We start from the raw sequence: 20,156 nt of genomic DNA on the forward strand, positions 1-20,156 counted from the left end.
TACATAGGGTCGCTATGAGTCGCAAGCGACTCGACGGCACATAATAACAGCAACAACATAGTATTTTTAAAGGCAACTGTGCTAGGTTAGTCCAACTGTGCTGGCATATTATTCAGAGGCTTCTTGCCAATCTTTCATTTCACTGTTGTTGTTATGTGCCATTGAGTTGCCTGCAACTCATAGAAGTCTTATGTACCACAGCACTGAAACCTGCCCTATCTTGAGCCAGTCTGACTGAAGCTCACATCCCATTGCCCTAGTTATCATATCAATCCAACCCCTCTGGAGTCTTCCTCTCCTGTGCTATCCTACCACGCATGATATCCTTGTCCAAGGACTGGTCCCTCCTGGTCATGTGCCCAATGTACGTGAGACAAAGCTACAATATCCTTGCCTCCAAGGACAAACTTGTTTTCCCCTTTTCCAAGACAGACCTATTTGTTTTCCTGGTGGTCACAGTATTGTTCAACACATTTTCCAAGCACCACTACTCAAAGGCACCAATTCTTCTGTCATCCTTAACCATTATCCAGCTCTCTGATGCATATAGCAAGTAATTGCAGAGACCATGTCCTGGCTCAGGAGCATCTCAGTCTCCAGACTCACATCCTTGCTTCTCAATGCAATTCATCGTTTGATTTCCTGATTGCTGGTGCAGGAGTGTTGACTATGGAACTGAGCAATCTAAATATGTTAACAGCATCAATCTCTTGTCCATCTGTCATGGTGCTGCCAGTCGGCCCTGTGGTGAGGATCTTTGTTTTCTTGATGCTAAGCTTCATTCAATATTGAAGACTACACTCTTTGATCTTTGGCAGCAAATTCTTCTACTGCAACAGTTCTCCTCTACTGCAATGAGCAAGATTATATTGTATCCATAATGTAGGACATTGATGAGTCTTCCTCCAATTCTGATGGCACATTCCTCCTCATAAAGTCAAGCCTCTTGGATAATCTGTTCTGCACATAGTTTGAAAAGGTATGGAGACAGAATGCATCCCGACTCTCTCCTTTCCTAAGTTTGAACCGTGCAGTGTTTCCATGCTCTGTTCTACATCCTGTTCCAAGCATAAGATTCACATAAGCACAATCAAGTATTCTAAGATCACCATTCTTCATAAACACCATTTGTTGTGATCTATACAGCCAAATGCCTTCGCATAGTTAATGAAGCACAAATAGACATTCCTCTGGAACTCTGCTTTCAGCCTGGGTCCATCCGATGTTGGTGATAATGCCTCTAATGGCACAATCACTTCTAAATCTAGTTTCTATTTCTGGTAGTTCTCTGGTAATATATTGTTCCAGTCATTTTTGGATAATCTTCAGCAAGATCTTACTTGCTTGTGATAGTAATGATACTGTTTAATAATTTCCACACTCTGTCATATCACATTTTTGGTGGGATAAAAATAAAGATGCATCTCTTCCAGTCAGTTGATTGGGTGCCTATCCTTCAATTTTCTTTGTACAACCTCTTGTGCATATTCAAGGCAGCATCTATTTGTGAACTATGTGAATTGGTGTGCTGTCATTTCCTGGGACCTTGTTTTTTGCCAATTCTTTCAGAGCAGCTTAAACTTCCCTCTTCAGTGTTATTGTTTTTGTTGTTGTTAGGTGCCATCGAGTTAGGTACGATTCATAGTGACACTATGAAAAAAAAAGAAAAATCTGAACTTTGTTCTTTCCTGTGCCAAACTCACACTTCCTGACACACAAAAGTCCATTGCAACAGTCAGAGTATCAATCCTCCTGGATGAAGGTTTTTCCTCTCCTTTGCTGACTCTCCACCCTTCCCAACAGCATGTCCTTCTCCAAGAAATAGGACTTCCTAGCAACATGTCCAAAGTACGTGAACCATAGCCTCATCATTCTTGCCTCAAAACAGCACTCTGGCTGCACCTTGATGTTCTATCTTTAGATTGGGAAACTCCCTCTACTATAACAGATGTCACATTGAGAGCAAGGTCCACCTGACCAAACATAATATTTTTACATTTCTTCCTTTACACACAAAAGTTGGACAATAAATACAGGAAATCACAGATGCGATGCACATGAATTATGTTGTTGGCAAATAATATTAAATTTACTACAACTGCCAGAAGACCAAACAAATCTCTGTTGGAAAAAGTTGGACAGTGCTCCTTAGGAGTGAATAAATACACTTTGATCATATACTTTGGACATGTTAAAAGACACCAATACTTGGAAAATTACATAATTCTTGGCAAATAGGGTCAGTTAAAATGCAAAAACTTTCAATAAAATGGACTGACTTAGTGACTCTAATGACTGGTTCACAGTCATGATTGTGAGGATGGACCAGTGTGAATCTTCATCTGTTTTGCTAGGAGTCAGACAGACTTGATGACTGTTTTCTTCACACATCACAAATTTTAATTACATATTCGTGTGGTGATCTCTTTAATATTTCTCTTCTCCTTATTGGACATGAAGGTTCTTATTAGCCCCAACACTGTATTCATGTGATTACAGTTCTTCGACTAAATGTCTTTTGAATTAAATAATAGTTGCTTAAATATAACTACTCCTCTTGAACATAACTCAGAATTAGAAAATTTGAGAATAAAAGGGGCTGGGGTGGTAAAAAGAACAATATAAAAGAAGACTATTGAAAAAGAATAAAAGACTTTCAAGGTATGGAGTCTCAGATGTTAAATATTGAATAAGACTAGAAATTCAGGAAGGAAGCTCACATTGGAAAAATATGCATGAGCTTCTTATTTTAGAGCTGTATTCCACAGCATTTACCAATTAGCATAATTAATTCAATAACCTTTACTTTCTAGTTCATTTACTGATATCTCAATCTTTTTTTTCTCTTTAGAATTAAAAATCATTTTATATATCCTATAACGGGCTAACTTTTGTTCTTCCCTCTTTGCCCATATCATCGATAATATTTAAATAAAACTGTACAACTTTATACTCAGTAGACCTGTTGCCTTTCATTACCAGTCATTATACGGATTATAAATATTTTAATTATCTGGCTCTTTATTGTTGTTGTTGATATTATTATGTCCTAATTCAAGCTAATTGGTAGAAGATCTAATTAATTTTAGAGGTGAGAAAAGTTCACCGAAACTGAAGTCAAATAATTAGTCACCAAAATACCAAAAGAAGTAATTTAAATCTCTCACACTCTATTCACCTCCTCAAAAGTATAAGAGTAATTCAAAATTACCATTTAATTTCTCAAATTTGAAATTAGTTCTTTCATTTCTATTAGAGCAAAATATGTTTCCCTAAAAAAATTACCTAAACAAAACAAAGTGGAAATAAAATATTCTGAGTCAATAGTACACATATAGACAAAACCCCAAGTAACGGCAGTTGTAAATCAGAATAAAGGTTGAAAAAAAATGGCCATACATAAATTCTGAACCTACAGTTAATTTCAGTGATCTTTAACTTAACTATAAACAAAAAATTAATCTATTTAGGAGAATCCTACTATAAGAAATTAAGATAATATTTGTCATCTTTGGAGAATAGGGGTTTTTAAAGTTGATAATAAAATGTTTCTTGACAGAGCTTTACTGTCTCAAACTCCAGATTTTAAACACTTTTCTAATAAATACATAATGTTCTTAGTTTGTACAGTAATAGCACAAATTTTCAACTCATTAATGATGTATTAAATATGTATGAGGAAATAATCTAGTTTAGTAAAATACTAAATTGCAATTCAAAAAAGAATCCTGTGCTTAGTCTTTATAACAACTACAGGATTTGTCTGCAGGCCACAATCTCTATAAAAAAATTTTTTTAAGAATGGTATAGTATGATAATCTTAAATCCAAGAAATGTAAGAGATGAAAAAAGTCATTTCACTATCATGTAATTGAAGAACTATCTCTTGAAAAGTATAAAATATTTCATAATATTGTAGATTAATCGTTTAACAATGTGATAATCTTTAACGAAATAATAACAGTAGTGATAATAGTAATAATAATAGCTGAATTATAAATAACACATAACAGTACTTCTCAATCACCAAAAAAATTGTCTCTATTATTGTTTCATCCTTGCACAGCATTTGAAAAGAGACAGTCCACATCTTCATATTTCTTTTTCTAAAATCATGTTAATTTCTTATTTATTTCAGGCATTACTAGAGACTCAAAATTTACTGCGCACTCAGGTTGCAAATTTTACCTTCAACCTTGGATTTTCAGGGAAGTTTTACCACACAGGTAAGAAGGACCTTTGCATTCTCAGGAAGCTACACATAAATAGGATATATGATTCTAAATATTGCATAAGTAGGAGATATAGAATGTCCAGACTGATTATGGGAGAGACCTGGTCACAATATTTGAATGACCAAATCCATAACCAATGAATTTTTTTACTTTAACAAATACTGTTTGAATCATGGGCAAAGAAGAGAGAATTAACTTTTTCCAACTCAGTAAAAGAATTGTATCATTTAAATATGGCAGCGTGTCTCTTATTATTGTTTAAGTGATAAATATAGACATTATAAATAGTAATAAGAATTGGAAGCATGGTAAAGTTGTCAGAGGAGTTGAAGTGATAGATATTATTGTGCATATTGTTTTCCTTTGGTAAACATCTGGTTAACTGAGAATTCAACAGCCTTAAAGAATTTATCATACCCTAAGGGTCATCTCAAATTCCTAACTTTTTTTTTGGAAGGATTTTTCCCAAAAAATATCATTGTTCATTTGGTTCAATATGCATAATGATAATTACAGTCATGTTTGTATGTCCTTCCACGTAACTCTACATTTGCATTTTTCTGAGGGTATATCTCTCAAAAATTCTCTAAATGAGATTGGTATTGACTCACTGTTCTTATGGTGTGATATTTCTCACCTCTTTCCCATCTTCAGGGAGCTCTGGTGGCATGTTATATGTTGCATAGCTAACAGAAAGGTGAGCATTTCACAGACACTCGCTGGTCTGAGGAAGAAAGGCAGAAAATCTCATCCTACAAAGATTTACAGCCTCAGACAAAACCTCATGGAGAATCCTCGTATTTCTGTACACCTCAACAGTAGTGGGATTTCTGAGTTGTTCCCACCTCCACTGCAGGATATTTACATTTCTGCTATCTGAATATTAGCATTGTGTAACCTGGAATCAGTATAGATTAAAACTATGTGTGTAAAAGTAACTGTCTTAAGTTGATGACTAAAATAGCAGACTGGTGTGTTGGGACCTACAATAAGGGATACTTGCAATCTGCTCCCATTTGTACATCATCTGTTCTGGCACTTAATGTTTTAGGAGTCTGCACTGTTTTCCTCATAGCATCTTAGAGGAAACATTTCATAGTTTTCTCTATGCACATATGCAGTTTATTGACTCATTACAAATATCCAATACAATAGCAGTCTTTAATTATCATACATGCAGCTTGTTTACCCAAAGAGGTTTTTTAATGTAAAAGCTCAGCATGGTTTATTAGAATATTGATTCGGCAGTGTCTTACTGCTTCTACCCTTAATGTTTTTATTTCCTGCTTTGAAACATGTAAATCTGCTTAAAGTAAACGAAGGAAAATTAGTATTTAGACCAGTACATAAATCAAATTATAGCATCATTTTAAAAAATATTTTAAGAAGATTTGGGTTGTAATGGCTGCTCACACAAATTCCAGCTCACAGTTTTGAAAGCAGACATGGTTTTGTAAATCTTATTCAAAAGGCCTCTAAAGAAATGAGGTCAGATGTAAGATCTGATTATAAAGTTCTAAAGCAGCTAGCTCTGGAGGCTGTATCTTCATGCAAGGGAAAAAATATGGAATTATTTAAGGTCCACATACAAATAATACTACTTTGTTTTAAATAACTATCTGTTGTAAGTAAACCTATTCTTTGAGCTGGAATATATCTTGGTAACTGCCTCAATTTTATTTACTTTTCATATTCAGATGTATTAAACCTGCCAGACATGTGCTGAATAAATTCTGATAGCAGGTTATAACACCTCCCTTTTCTTCTTTATAATCCTGAGCATGTACACAGTACCATCCACTAGGAAATGAACACATTTTAATATCACAGGGATATTTGTTGAAGAAAGATAGCAGAAAAATAACAGACATAATTTAATTCTATCTCTTAAATGAACCTTACTGACTCTTTAGGTCGGAATTAACCCACAAGGATAATGAAAGAAACATTTGGTCCTATTACATTGTAGTGATATTGCTGTTCAGAGATTATGCTTTTTTATGAACTTGTAAATCTTGAAAGTTTCATTTTCTCCAGATAAATGAAAACAGTAATTTAGTAGATTTGCTTCCTTCTTGAATATGGAATCATTGTAATGGATCCATAAGGTGCTTCAAGTGTGCAATCGTGTTACGTTCAGTGCTATTAATTCACTCAGAGAGATGAAGGTTTCTTCCATACTAGAGATAATCTTCAGTGATATCTTCTATCACATGATTATGCCTTGGCCCTGTCTAGCTGCCCTCATATATGGGACTGTAAATGTATAGACAAAGAGTTGGTATATGGAGAAATACTTTCTTTAAGTGTACCATCTGCCTGTGATGTGTAATCATGAGGAGATGGCCTTGTCTCAATGACTGTCACAGTTCTCTCCCAGGATGATCTGATTTCCCAGTGCAGAGAGTATTGATTGATGAGTCTCATTGTTTTGAAGACATTTAATCACATATGCCCAGTGTAATAATGATTGATTCTCCATTTCTCAGACTGCTTCGCTTATTTGTATTTCTCCTGCATTCTATCCTGTTCAACTTCTCTGTCCTTCACATGTTAATAAACAATCTCACATAAGAAGCAGGAGAGGAGAGGAGTGGCACATCACTCAGCTTCCCTCCTTAATGCCAGCCACCTGCATGTGCCAAAGAGAAAGATGACACTGCATGCATATTTAACATACACACACACACACTCACACACACACACACGGAGTGAAATATATAGTCGTAAAGTATTTAATTGAAAGCATGCATCCACTTCCTAAACAACATGCCTCCGAAAACTCTATGAACTTTGACAAATGTTGATAGTTGTAGAGAGGCGTCAGGCCTTTTGTTCATAGGGTGGCTGTGAGTCATGCTCAAATGGAAGGCAATCAACAACAACAACAATATATTTAAAGTCTGATTAAATTTCTACAATGAAAGCAAAATTAAAAAATACATTCCAACACTAAAATGCCTTCTATGGGTTGTATTATGTGCCAATGAGTCACCCGTGACTCATAACAACCCTCTGTATGCTAGCTCTGAAACCCGCCCTATCCTGAGACAGTCTCACTGACTCTGGAACACCTAATCCCACAGCCCCAGTTCCCTTGTCAATCCATCTCGTCCGGGAATGTCCTTTCCTGCACTGCCCACCCTTCCAAACATGATGTTCTTTCTTCTCCAAGGACTGATCCTTCCTGGCCACATGCCTCAAGTATGTGAGACTGAGCTTCAAAATCCTTGCCTCCAAGGAGAAACGTAGTTTCACCTATTCCAAGAAAGACTTATTTGTTCTCCTGGCTGTCCATGGTATGTTCAATACTCTTCTTCAGCTCCACCACTCAGAAAGGTAGTTGTTTTGTTATTGTTGATAAGTGCCGTCAAGTCACAGGCAACTCATAGTGACCCTATGAAGGAGAGTCCTAGACGCTTGGGTGCCTCTCATCCTCTCTCCAGGTTCATAGGGTTTCTGGAGGCAAACTAAGTGGATGCCACTCCTCCTTCCAAGCTTGTTTTAATTGGGGAGCTCCACCCCACTCTCTTTCCGCATTGGGTAGCCAACCATTAATGCGTTTGACACTTCAGTGTCACAGTGTTCGGCCTCACAGCAACCACAAGTTACCGCTGTACGGCAACTTGTACACCAGGGCTACTAATTTTATTTTTAGGGTACATGATTTCTGCTGACAGTCAATACTTTATTGATGTAATTAAGGGCAGATTTAATTGATTCAATTCAGAATTATTTCATGGATATTATTTGCAAATTTCATTATTATTGGCTTTCACCATATTATATTTTATAAAGAAATAATTTGTTATATAAAACTAGTAAACATGAAGATTAAAATAAAGTGTATATTCCATCTTTTAAGATTTTTGTTGTTATTGTTTCTTTGCTTGCTTTTATTTTGTTCTATAAGGTGTTGGTTAAAAGACCGTATCTTAGAATTCTATAACCTCAGTATAAATCTAGGGACATTTTGCTAGCTATATGAACACAGAAAGAACACTTAACCTCTCTATGGTTCAATTTTCACATCTATAAAATGGAAATAATAGTGATAATAATTACCTGAATCAAGAGAATTTTTTTAAACTCTTTCCCACATACTTTAGGCATGCTGTGAGGAGGGTCCAGTCTTTGGAGAAAGACATCATGCTTGGAAGGGGAGAAAGTCAGCCCAAGAGAGGAATACCCTAGATGAAATGAATTGATACAATGACTGTGGTAGTGAGGTCAGATAAAATGGCGAAGGTGAGATTAGCTCAGGAGAGGGCAGGGTTCAGAGCCGTTGTTCATAAGGTTGCCATGAGTTCTTGGCTTGATGGCACGTAAGAATACAACAGCCACAAACTTTATTGAAATGAATTTTAGTGCATTTTAAATTCTGTATAAAGTTTTATAATTATTTACACTTATGTGGCAGGTTTAATTGATCTGAATATGAAAAGTAAATACAATTGAGGCATTTATCCATACATATATCAGACCAAATAATGGTTTTATTTTCAATAGAAAATTATTTAAGACAAACAGTACTATTTGTATGTGAACACTAAATAATTCCATGTTGTTTTTCTTTTTTCCCTTGAATATATAGATACAGCTGTTAAGAGTTACCTGCTTTTTAAAATTATTAATTTCAATGAACATTTACAGAGATTTTGGATTTCCATTCATTCATTGATGCACTTTTCTCCCTGCCCACACCCCCCACACACTCCCAGTATGCTCTTCTCTTTGAAAAGTAAAAGAAAAATTCCTTCATTGGTATACAATCCCCCCGCACCCTCCCACGCCCACCCTGGGTATACTCCACTCTGCAACCCTCATTCTGGACCCTTATGATAATCATAATTCCATATAATATATTGCTTTTAAACTGTTCTCGCCCTCATCCATTTCAATGCAATAAACATAAGAGTTACCTGCTTTATGACTTCATAGTCAAATAGTCTTTAATATGAACTCATTTCTTTAGGGGGATTTTGAAGATTTACAAAATGGTTTTCAAATATGTGAGCTGAAATAGGTTTATATGGGCAGCTGTTATTACTCAAATTTCCCTCTATAAGAATATCCTTCAGAAATGTGAAATCATTTGATTTATGAACTTAAGTATGTTTTATGTTCTATGTAAGTTATTATTATTATTATATTTTCCTATAGAAAATTAGTTTTATAAGAATCTAATATTGTCAAGAGTTAATAGCTGACATGGTTCTATTGTCATATTCAGGGAGTTCTAGTGGCTTAATGGGAGGAAGCTGCTTTGCAATCTCCAAGACACACAGTTTGTACTCACCAGAAACTTTGCTGGAGAATTATGGGCAATGTAATTAACTCACTTGGAAAATCCACTGAAGGGTCAGTTATGGATCAGTTTCACTCAATGGCACACAACAACAACAACAACAACAACAACAACTGTATTATGTAGGAGCTATTACTATTACTGATTTCTAGTGGCCTCGTGGAAAGAAGCTGTGAAACAATCCCAAAGGCACATGATTCATATCCACCAGCTACTCTGTGGGAGAACGATGGGAAATCTCCCCAGTGATTAACTACCTCTGAAAACCTACTGGAGGGTCAGCTATAGGTCGGTTCCAATTCAGTGGTACTCAACAACAGAAACAACATTATTATTATTAGGTGCTGTTAAGTGAAGTACTGATGTTGTTGTTCTTGATTCTCTTCAAGTCAAACACACTCATAGCGACCCTGTGGACAAAAGACCTGAAGCTTTCTATCACTATCATCATTTCTCAAAGTTCATAGAATCTCCAGAGGCATGTTGTTTAGGAAGTAGATGCCACTCCTGCTTCCAAAACTGTCTAAAACTGATAGCAAGTTTATTAACAATAGATCTAAACCCTGTGCTATCTACACCAACATCACAATCTCTGAAACATTTGAGCTTATTGTTGCAGTCACTGGACCTGCCCACCTGATTGTGGGTCTACCTCTCCGTTGCCATCCCTCCACCTTCCCAAACTTGATGTACTTCTTCAATTAATAGCCTCTTCTACCAACATTCCCAAAGTATGTAAGTTGAAGCTTCATCATTCTTGCTTCCAAGGAGCAATCTGGCTTCATCATCTCTAAGACATATCTGTTATTTTTTGTATTTTGTTTTTTTCTGCTTTCTTTTGGCAGCCCTCTCCTCAAACATAACTCAAAACTATCAAATTTTCTTCTGTCATTTTTTATTCTTGTCCAGCTCTCAGATGCATAATATATTATTAAAAAGACTGCTGTCTGAATCAAGTACAACTTAATTCTCAAAAATTCTCATTGTTCCTCAGTAATTTGGAAGATGCTTGACTACAGACATTTCCTAATCTCCTGACTGCTGGTTCAAAAGACATTTAATGTAGATCTAAATATGATGAAGTCATTAACGGGTTATTTTCATTAATTCATAAGGTTTTCATAACTTCTTAAAAACTTCGTAAGTTTTTTTTGTTTATTTAATAGACTATATTAAAATCAGTTACTCTATTGTCTACCATGTCATACTCACTGAAAAAAAATGCACTTTCTGGATTTGCAAACATTGAAATACTGTCATGATTTTTACCTAATTTTCATTAAGCTATTTTCTGTGTTACAAGCTTCATAAGCTTGGTTCATGCCATTTTGTGTTTGATAGGATTCATAGAAAATAAGAGGAAGAATGACCACAAAGTAATCCATAATGTGAAAAAGTAGGTGTTAACCTATTCATTTGCAAAGCTTACAGATAGAGTAGGTATGGAAAGAGATTACACACCTTGTGCACTTTCTTCTGAACAGACTCTTAGTCTATGTATCTGAAAATGAACAAAATTAAGTGCTCTGGGATTCCCATTGTTCTCAATATTATCCATAACTTGTTATGCTCTACACAAATTCCTTTGCATAGTTAATAAGTACCACTGGACCTATAAGTAACATCATAATGTTGTTGCTTGCCTTCTAGTCGAGCACAACTCATAGTGACCCTATGAAAAAAAGGCCTAAAGCCTTTCTATAACTATCGACATTTATCAAAGTTCCTAGAGTTTCTGGAGGCATGTTGTTTAGGGAGTGGATGCCATTCCTGCTTCCAAACATCAAAATAGATGCAGAAAAGATTGAAGCTGTCAACAACTTCATCTTACGTCCACGCTTGGTACTAGCAGTCAAAAATCAGGAGATATATTGTACTGGAAAAGTCTGGAGTCAGGGACTTCTCCAATTATTGAGAGTTATGATGTCGAGTTGAGGACTCAGGCATGTCTGATTCAGGCCATGGGAGTACTGACAGAATTAGCCAAAGTGAGAGAAAACGTAAGGTACCCTTAACAGCCTGGGTACAGTGGTCCAAGCACTCAGCTGCCAGCCAAAGAATTGGTGGTTCAAACCCATCAGTTGCTTCATGGAAGAGAGATGGAACAATCTGCTACTTTAAAGATTTATCATCTCTGAAATTCTTTTGTTTTACAGGGTTGTTAGGTGTTGGAATCACCACTTACAGTAGAAGGAATTTCTTTGCTTTCATTTTCTGCTCATAACTTCATTCATTTTAAGATTTCTATTTCTTTACTCCTTGTGTGTTATCAGCTCATGATGGCAGACGCTAATTAAAACTTGGTTATTCCTACGTCTTTTGAGGGGTTGGATTATATCCCAGTGAAAATTTATATAAAGAAATGTATGCAAAAGTTGGCAAACATTTTAGACAATGCGTGCTTCCTCCAAAGTTGAATGTATTAATTGAAAAGAAGTCATTCATTTACTTACACTGTTCAGCTGTGGCATGCTGCAGTGCTTGTCAATGAAATCCAGTCCTGTACTTTAGAGTATTTTAATTTAGGCAGGCAACTTCATTAAAAGTGAGTGTAAAAAGATTCAAACTATCATGGTGTACATTTATAGATATTACTTGTTTAAAATATTTTTATTGATTTTCATATAATAATACCTTCAGAGTACATTTTATACAATCTTTCATTTACATTGTGTTTCATACAATCATTCATATACATTTTTTACATTTTTTTAAATACTTGATTATTTACAAAATTCAAATACATTGTTTTTCACACCAGATCCTTCCCATTTTCCTCACTTCCCCACCCATCAAATTGTATAACTCCACAATTAATCACCCCCCTTCTCCACACATCCTCATCCCTCTGCTTCTGCCCTCACCCCGCCCCCTCCTTGAATCTTTATGCTCATTTTGCAATAATGCTTTTATATAGTATTTCTCCTTGTGGGACTTAGTTAGTTCACTCAGCATAATGCCCTCCAGCCCCTCCCAAGTTAGGTAATGATTTACAAAATCATTGCTCCTCCATGCTGTGCAGTATTCCATTGTGTAAATATACCATAATTTCTCAATCCATTTGATTGTGTTTGGACATCTGGGCTGTTTCCATGTTCTTGTGATGGTGAATATTGCTGCTATGAATATTGGTCAATATTACTTTTAAGAACAGAAGATTCTAATTTTTGTTAAGGACTTAACTACTGATAAGTTACAATTTTAGGTGCCTTTATCTCACGATTCTTCAAGAAGACTCATGATTTCTAATTCAAGATCCAAAAAGCTCAAGGAAGTAAACTCACCCAAGATCAATGCCATAAAACAAAACAAAACAAACAAAAAAACAAAGAAAAAAACCCCACAACTAAATAAGTAAACAGGCAGACCTAGGAACTCAACAGAATTTATGTATGTATACATATTTATATTTGTGTGTGTGTATGTATATGTATATAGCACAAATATTCTTATATATTGAGTTGTTAATTAACACAAATGTACTTGCATATATAATCTGAGAGTTCAAATTTTTAAAATAATGGAAAAGATTTAAAATAAAAAGCTGTAAATAGCTGTCTCCTTTTCTCATTGTCAGTGAGTCAGAACTTATGTACAGCTGACCCTCCAGTGGCCTTTTTGATAGGCGATGGCCCATTTATCTCCTGGGGATCCAGCCACTAAAGGATTTGTACCACCAGAAAATCTCTTCCTTTGGGTTAGCAGTGCAATTTTTTCCCTTAACTACATCATCATAGCTTCTTCCTTTCATTTTATTAACAGTCTGTATTTCACTTATCTAGGCTTTATGTATTGCTTCAACTAGTATGTATTTTTATAAGAGGAAAACTACAGACAAACATCATCAGTTAAATTACAAATTCAAGCTTAACTTTAAACTTCTATGTAGGAAATTTTGAGGGAAAAACCGTAGTTCTATCTAATTGTATTTCACCTTTGAGAGCAAAAAAGAAATTGTTTATAATCTTTAAATAATAAACCATCTAAAAAAAGGTATTTTTCATTATCCTCACACAGTTACAAATATGCACAATTCTAGTTATTCAATACTCCCGAGTTCTTAGTAATATAATTCTCTGAACCTGAAGCTGATCCCTTCCTGCCCACCTGACCACACACCCCAATGCCATTGTGCTTGTCATGAGGTGCCACCAAGTCAAGTACAACCCACAGTGACCCTATGAACAATAGATCTTAACCTTGTCATATCTATGCCATTTCATACTTCCTGAAACACTGCAGCTCATTGTGGCAGTCGCTATGTCAGGATACCTGGTTGAGCATCTTTCTTTCTTTTGCTCACCCTCTACCTTTCTGAGCATCATACCTGTCTCCAAGGAATAGCCCCTAATCACAACATGCCAGAAGTATGTGAGACAAAGTTACATCATCTTTACTTCCAAAGAACACTCTTTGGCAATCCACGGTACATTCCATATTCTTCTACTCCACTACAACTCAAAGACATTTCTTCTTCTTCTTTTATTATTCTTCTTCTATCATCATTATTATTGTCCAGCACTCAGATGGAGTCCAGCAAGTGATCAGAAAGACCATGGCCTGAATCAGATGGACTTTGGTCCTCAAACTGACATCATTACTCTTCAATGATTTAGAGAAGTCCCTAACTGCAGATTTTCCCAGACTCCTGATTTCCTCACTACAATACCAAGGGTGTTCATTGTGAATGCAAGTAAGATGAAGTTGTTGACATTTTCAATCTTTTCTCCATCTATCATGATGTTGTCTATAGGTCCAGAGGTAAGAATTTTTGTTTTCCTGATGTTTAGATGCAATCCATATTGAAGACTATATTCTTTGATCTGTACCAAGTGCTTCAAATCCTACTCACTTTCAGCAAGCAAGGCTGTATCATCTTCATAAGACAGGTTATCAATGAGTGTTTCTCTGATCTTGATGCCACATTCTTCTTCATAGAGTCCAGCTTCTCAAATAATTTACCCAGCATACAGATTGGGTATATATGGAGAGAAAATACAGCCCTGACACACACCCTTCCTAATTTTAAACCATTACTTGTTCCCTTCTACTGTTTGTACCACAGCTTCTTGATCTAGGCACAGGTTTGGCATGAACACAATTAAGTGCTCTGGAATTTTCATTGTTCTCATTGTTAGCCATAACTTGTTATCATCCATAGAATCAAATGCCTTCGTTTAGCCAATAAAGCACACAGAGATGTTCCCCTCGATAGCACTTAACAACAACATAGAGAGACCTCTGTTCACCTAGTGAATAGAAAGTTATGCTACCAAGGCAAAGGTGGGCGATTTTAATCTGTGACCTGCAGGCCTGGTTTTAATTGTTTTTGGTCAAACATTCTTCTAAGTGATATAGCACTGGTCTGTCCATTTGCTCTGCCGAAGTAACTCATCGTGGCTGTGATGCTAAACACTGTGACACTGATGTGCTAAAAATTATAGTGGTTACCAATGGTGGACAATATTTGGTAGAGCTCCCTGATTAAAACAAGCTTGGAAGCAGGAGTGGCATCCACTTCTAAAATAGCTTGCCTCTGGAAACTCTAAGAACTTGGAGAAACAATGAAAATTATACAAGTGTTCAGATCTTTTGTTTATAGAGTCACTATGAGTTGTCTACGACACAATGGCACTTAACAACAACAACAGACATTCCTCTGGTATTCTTTACTTTCAGCTAGGATCCATCTGATATCCCTGTTGCAGCAGCTTTTTCTGAATCCTACTTGAACTTCACAGTTCCCTGTCTATTGTTCCAGTTAATTTTCAATGATCATCAACAGTATTTTGCTTGCACGTGTTATTAATATTATTTGATAATTTCCACATTCTGTTGGATCCCCTTTCTTGGGAATGGGAACAAATATGGACCTTTTCCAGTTTGCCAGACATCTCCTCCTCTAAATTTCCTGGCATAGACTGGTGAGCATATCCAAAGTTGCATCTATTAACTGAACGAAGTCAGTTGGTATCGCATCAATTCTGGGAGCTTTATTTTTTGCCAATGTCTTCAATACAGCTTCCACACCCTCCTTCATTACTGTTGGCTCCTGCTCTTATCATACTTCGTAAGGTTTTTCCAATGTCAGTGAGTTCTTTTTGGTATAATGACTCTGTGTATTTCCTACACCTTTTTTTTTTGCTATTTCCTAGGTCATTTAATATATTACCTACAGCATCATTTAATATTGCAACTTGAGGCTTAAATTTGTTTTTAAATTCTCTCAGCTTGAGAAAATGCCATTGCTGCTGATGTAATTTAGACGAAAAGTTTGTTTTTATCCTTATAATTAAAGCAACACAGAATTGAATCTATGTTTTCAGAACAAAAAAATAATGTAAATCAAGCAAAAATATCCTTCATGCTATTATAAAGTTTTCACTTAGGCCATTTTTTACTTCATGTGCTATAGGAACTGAAGAGGAAGATGAAGGAGATGACCTTCTGCTTCAGTCGGTGGATGAGTTCTGGTGGTTTCCTCACATGTGGAGTCACATGCAGCCCCACCTCTTCCACAATGAGTCATCCTTAGTGGAGCAGATGATTCTCAACAAGGAATTTGCACTGGTAAGTAATTTTTGTTATTGTTGCAGAAGTTTTAAAATTATTAATTGTGATTCAACAGTTTAACATAAAATTAATTGATTAGGTTGTAACCAAGAATGTTGTTGTTGTTGGGTGCCGTCGAGTCGTAGATGACTCATAGTGACCCTATGAACATAAGGCTTGAGCACTGTTCACAGAGTTTCGGAGGCAAGCCATTTCGGAAGTGGATTGCACTCCTGCTTCCAAGCTTGTTTTAATCTGGAAGCTCCAACAAACACTGTCCACCATGGGTAACCATTATCACATTTGACACATCAGTATCACAGTGTTAGCATCACAGCACCACAAGTTACCTCTGTACAGCAATGCACAGACCAGTGCTATACCACTTCAAAGAATGTTTGACAGAACCAGACCTGAGCATAACTTTCTGTCCACAAGCCAATGTAGTTATGTTGTCTTTTTTATTGCTGTTAGGTGCTGTCAAGTCGTAGACGACTGATAGCTGCCCTATGAACGAAATAGAAAATATAAGTCCATGTTTCATGCGTTAAAGGTACAAAGTGGCTCAGCCTGTAGTGAGTAGTGCTACTAACCCAAAGGCCACATCTCTCTGACAGTTTTAATTCATGAGTCACTGCAAGGTAGAAAAATGGGCACTCTCCTTCTATGCTTTTTGCAGCCTATGAATCCCAGTGCAGGGTGAGCTGTGAGTCAGTTTTCCTTAACGACAATGAGTGAGTGATTGCTGAAACTTCAACTATGTGTGTATCTGTGTGCTAGGTTGTGTTTTAAAATATTTTTTATTTTATTGAAAATTAGTAAGATTTATAAATAGAAAATAAAAGGAATGTACAATGAAGAGTAGATCAAATATTGTAATTACTTTACATTGTTGTTGTTGTTAAGTGCTGTTGAATTGTAGACAATTCATAGCGACTCTAGGAACAAAAGATCTGAACACTTGTATAACTTTAATCATTTCTCCAAGTTCATAGAGTTTCCAAGGCAAGCTATTACAGAAGTGGATGCCACTCCTGTGTCCAAGCTTGTTTTAATTGGATTATAAATAAAATATGAAGAATTCTATCAAAAGCCAATATGATCTATAAACATTCAATTCATTGTAATAAAAAATAATGACATTTATTTTTAAGATTGTTGTTTCTTTGTGCCATTAGGTTGGAACTGATTTATAGCTCACCCCACAGTGTGTTTTCAGGGGCAGTAAATTGCATGGGTAGGCCATTGAAAACTGTGCATTCTTCTTTTTTATGGGAGGAGTATTCTTATACCAATACAAGAAGAAAAAAAATACTCACAACAAACCTAGTATTATTGCTACTAAATTGTTAATTATGAAGCATAGTTAACTTCTCAGAAAACTTTTTTTGAAAAGTAAGTATATTTTTAAATGGATGATCAATGGAAACATTCAAGCAAACCAGTGTTTCTCAAACTTCAGCATATGTGAAGACTTTTTACACTTAGATTACTGGGCTCCAGAACCACAATTTCTCACGTAATTGATATGCAAAAAATGCCTAATATAATGAAAAAAGATACCTGATAATTTGCATTTGTAGTATGGTTCCCAGATGCTGCTGCTTCTGCTGGGGCAATCTATGGTTGTCAAGCTACAGCCTTATGTCAAATAATGCCCACTATCTGTGTTCCTATGGCCTGTGAGCAGAGAAAGACTAGATTTGATGGCCTAGTATAGAGGGATTTGTGCTACCAACTCAATTCAATCACTCATTTCTCACTACAGAAGCTAGTGGAGTTCATCTATTTCTCCCTCTTTGGCTCTGGTTGTTGATGCATCTTTTGAGTGATAATAATATTCACTGGACTTCTTGTATGGGTATAGATACGGTTGCTCATGACATTGTATTTCAAGATGGATCTAGCAATGACCTTTTAACTATAAAAGTGACCCTGTTTTACTTCACCTTTTCATCACTGCCGTAGTAGATCATACGATTGTCTGATTCAAAATTTCCTGGGCCAATCTATCTCATTTTGCCGATACCTAATATGTCAATGTTTATGCATTCTATTTCTTTCTTTTAAAAGTCCAGTTTTCCTAAATTCATGCTTCTCACGCTCCACATTCCAATCATTACTGTATGCTTACAACTCTTCCTTCTCCTTTGTGTTTTCAAATTTGAGAACTTAGCCTCAGATGCCATATCTGCTAGTCTACTCTAAATGTGCTCTGTTGCACATAAGATTTTTGAAGGCCTGTTATTTTGGAAGTGGATAGCCAATCCTTCTTCCTAGTCTATTTAGTTCAAATCCACCAGCAATTCTGTGAGGAAAAGATGTACAAATTTCTCCTGTGCAATTTCCAGGCTCTCAGACCAATGGAGGATCAAGTATGAGTTCTTTCTAACTAAGTAATGAATATGAGATAATAAAAAGGTTTATATTCTTACATGCTTGAATAGAAACCCAAAGGCAGGTGTTTCAAATTTACTAGCTGCTCTCTGGGAGAAATATGAGGTATCTTCTTCTGTGTGATTTACTGATTCTGAAAAGCTACTGGAGGATTAGCTATGCATTGGTTACTCCATAGTATTTAAAACTTAACAACATACTTGACTAAGAAAGAAAGGATAACATTTGTGTTATGAAGTGAAAATCGGTTCAAATGTAAATGTCCATAAAGTTTTATAGAAACATTGCCACCATATGCTTCTCCTTCTGTGTTGTCTGGAACTTCTACTGCAACATGAAAGGTGAATAGTTCAATGATGATCATAAGACCCTGCTGGGAATCCCTGTCTTAAAGTGAATCGTTGTGGTCCTTTTGCATTGAGTGAATACTGACATATTTTATTTTAAAAAAGCTTCAATAAGAGACAATAACCTAAGATCAAATATCGTATTTTACAGCTTAATTCATTGCCATTGAGTCACTATTGACTTCTAGTTACTTTCCAATAGCAGGTTCTCAGAGACTGAAAATTGCTGGGGGAAAGATTGCTTATATTTTCCTCATGGAGCATCTGGTGGATTCAAACATCCTGCAATAGGGTTAATGGTAAAATTTTATCCTCGTCTGGCCACTAGAGCACAGAAATTCTAATTTAGAATCACAATTATCTCATGATTGACCCTTCTGCAGGTTTTTTTTAGGTAATTGGTTGCATGGGAAACTATTCATCTTTTCCGCTTTAGAGATGCTGGTGAATTTGAAGAGAGGTGCAGACTTTAGATAGAGGACACCTTCCTATGGATGATGCCACAACTTGTTTCCTTGGACTTAAGCCTAATTATGTGAATGGTTTACTCTTCTTTCTAGTTATAATTCCCCATATTTGTCAGATCTTAGACTTTTATCCTAATATCAGTACACAGGAAGGTAGGCGGTAAGTGCAGGCAGAATAATAAAACAGTTGGGGCATATACTTGTAAACTAAATTGCCTACCTTTGAACTCTAACCTTCCATCATGGGATGCTTGTTCCTGAATACATTACATAACTTTTATTTTTCTCAGTTCCTTACCTGTTAAAATGAAGGAAATTCTATCAGCTCTTCCCCAGAATTACTCTGAGAAAGCATACAAACTGTTTGGAGCAATGTAAGAACACAGTAAATACTTACAAATTGCTTTTATGTGTGTAGAGTATAACTGCTTCACAAGCTTTCCAGAGCTTTCAGAAGCAGATTAGAGACCTATATCAAGGTGATTCAGTATAGAGGTAGCTTTGCTGTTAACCCAAAGTCTAAGCTTCTCCAGTAGTTTGGATCACAAGTGAAAAAAAGATGTGTAATATCTCTTGAATTTTTAGCCTTTGAAAGCTTCACTGCAATCCCAAAGGCATGTGGTTGGAATCCACAAGATGCTTCATGAATGTAAGATAGGCAATCTACTCCAGCAAGATTTACTACTTCTGAAAACTCACTAGAGTATCAGCTATGGATCAGTTCTGATGGGATAGTAAACAATAATAACAATGTTGTTATGTGCCATCAAGTCTCCTGCAACTCATAGTAACCCTATGTACAGCTCTGAAGCCTGCCCTATCGTGAGCCAGTCTCATTGACTCTGACACA

General features: G+C 36.0%; 1 protein-coding gene across 1 annotated transcript in view; it reads left to right on the forward strand.

Moving 5' to 3' along the window:
* NDST4 (N-deacetylase/N-sulfotransferase (heparan glucosaminyl) 4) overlaps positions 1 to 20,156 on the forward strand; it is a 697,622-nt gene that overhangs the window by 308,763 nt on the left and 368,703 nt on the right. The window contains exons 3-4 of the mRNA XM_006881069.1: positions 4,139 to 4,226; positions 15,959 to 16,113. Of these exons, the coding sequence (XP_006881131.1) occupies positions 4,139 to 4,226; positions 15,959 to 16,113 (243 nt within the window). The remainder of the gene's footprint in view (positions 1 to 4,138; positions 4,227 to 15,958; positions 16,114 to 20,156) is intronic.

This window comes from Elephantulus edwardii, unplaced genomic scaffold, assembly GCF_000299155.1.
Source record: "Elephantulus edwardii isolate Elephantulus edwardi_28Jun2011 unplaced genomic scaffold, EleEdw1.0 scaffold00012, whole genome shotgun sequence".
Taxonomy (NCBI): Eukaryota; Metazoa; Chordata; class Mammalia; order Macroscelidea; family Macroscelididae; genus Elephantulus; species Elephantulus edwardii.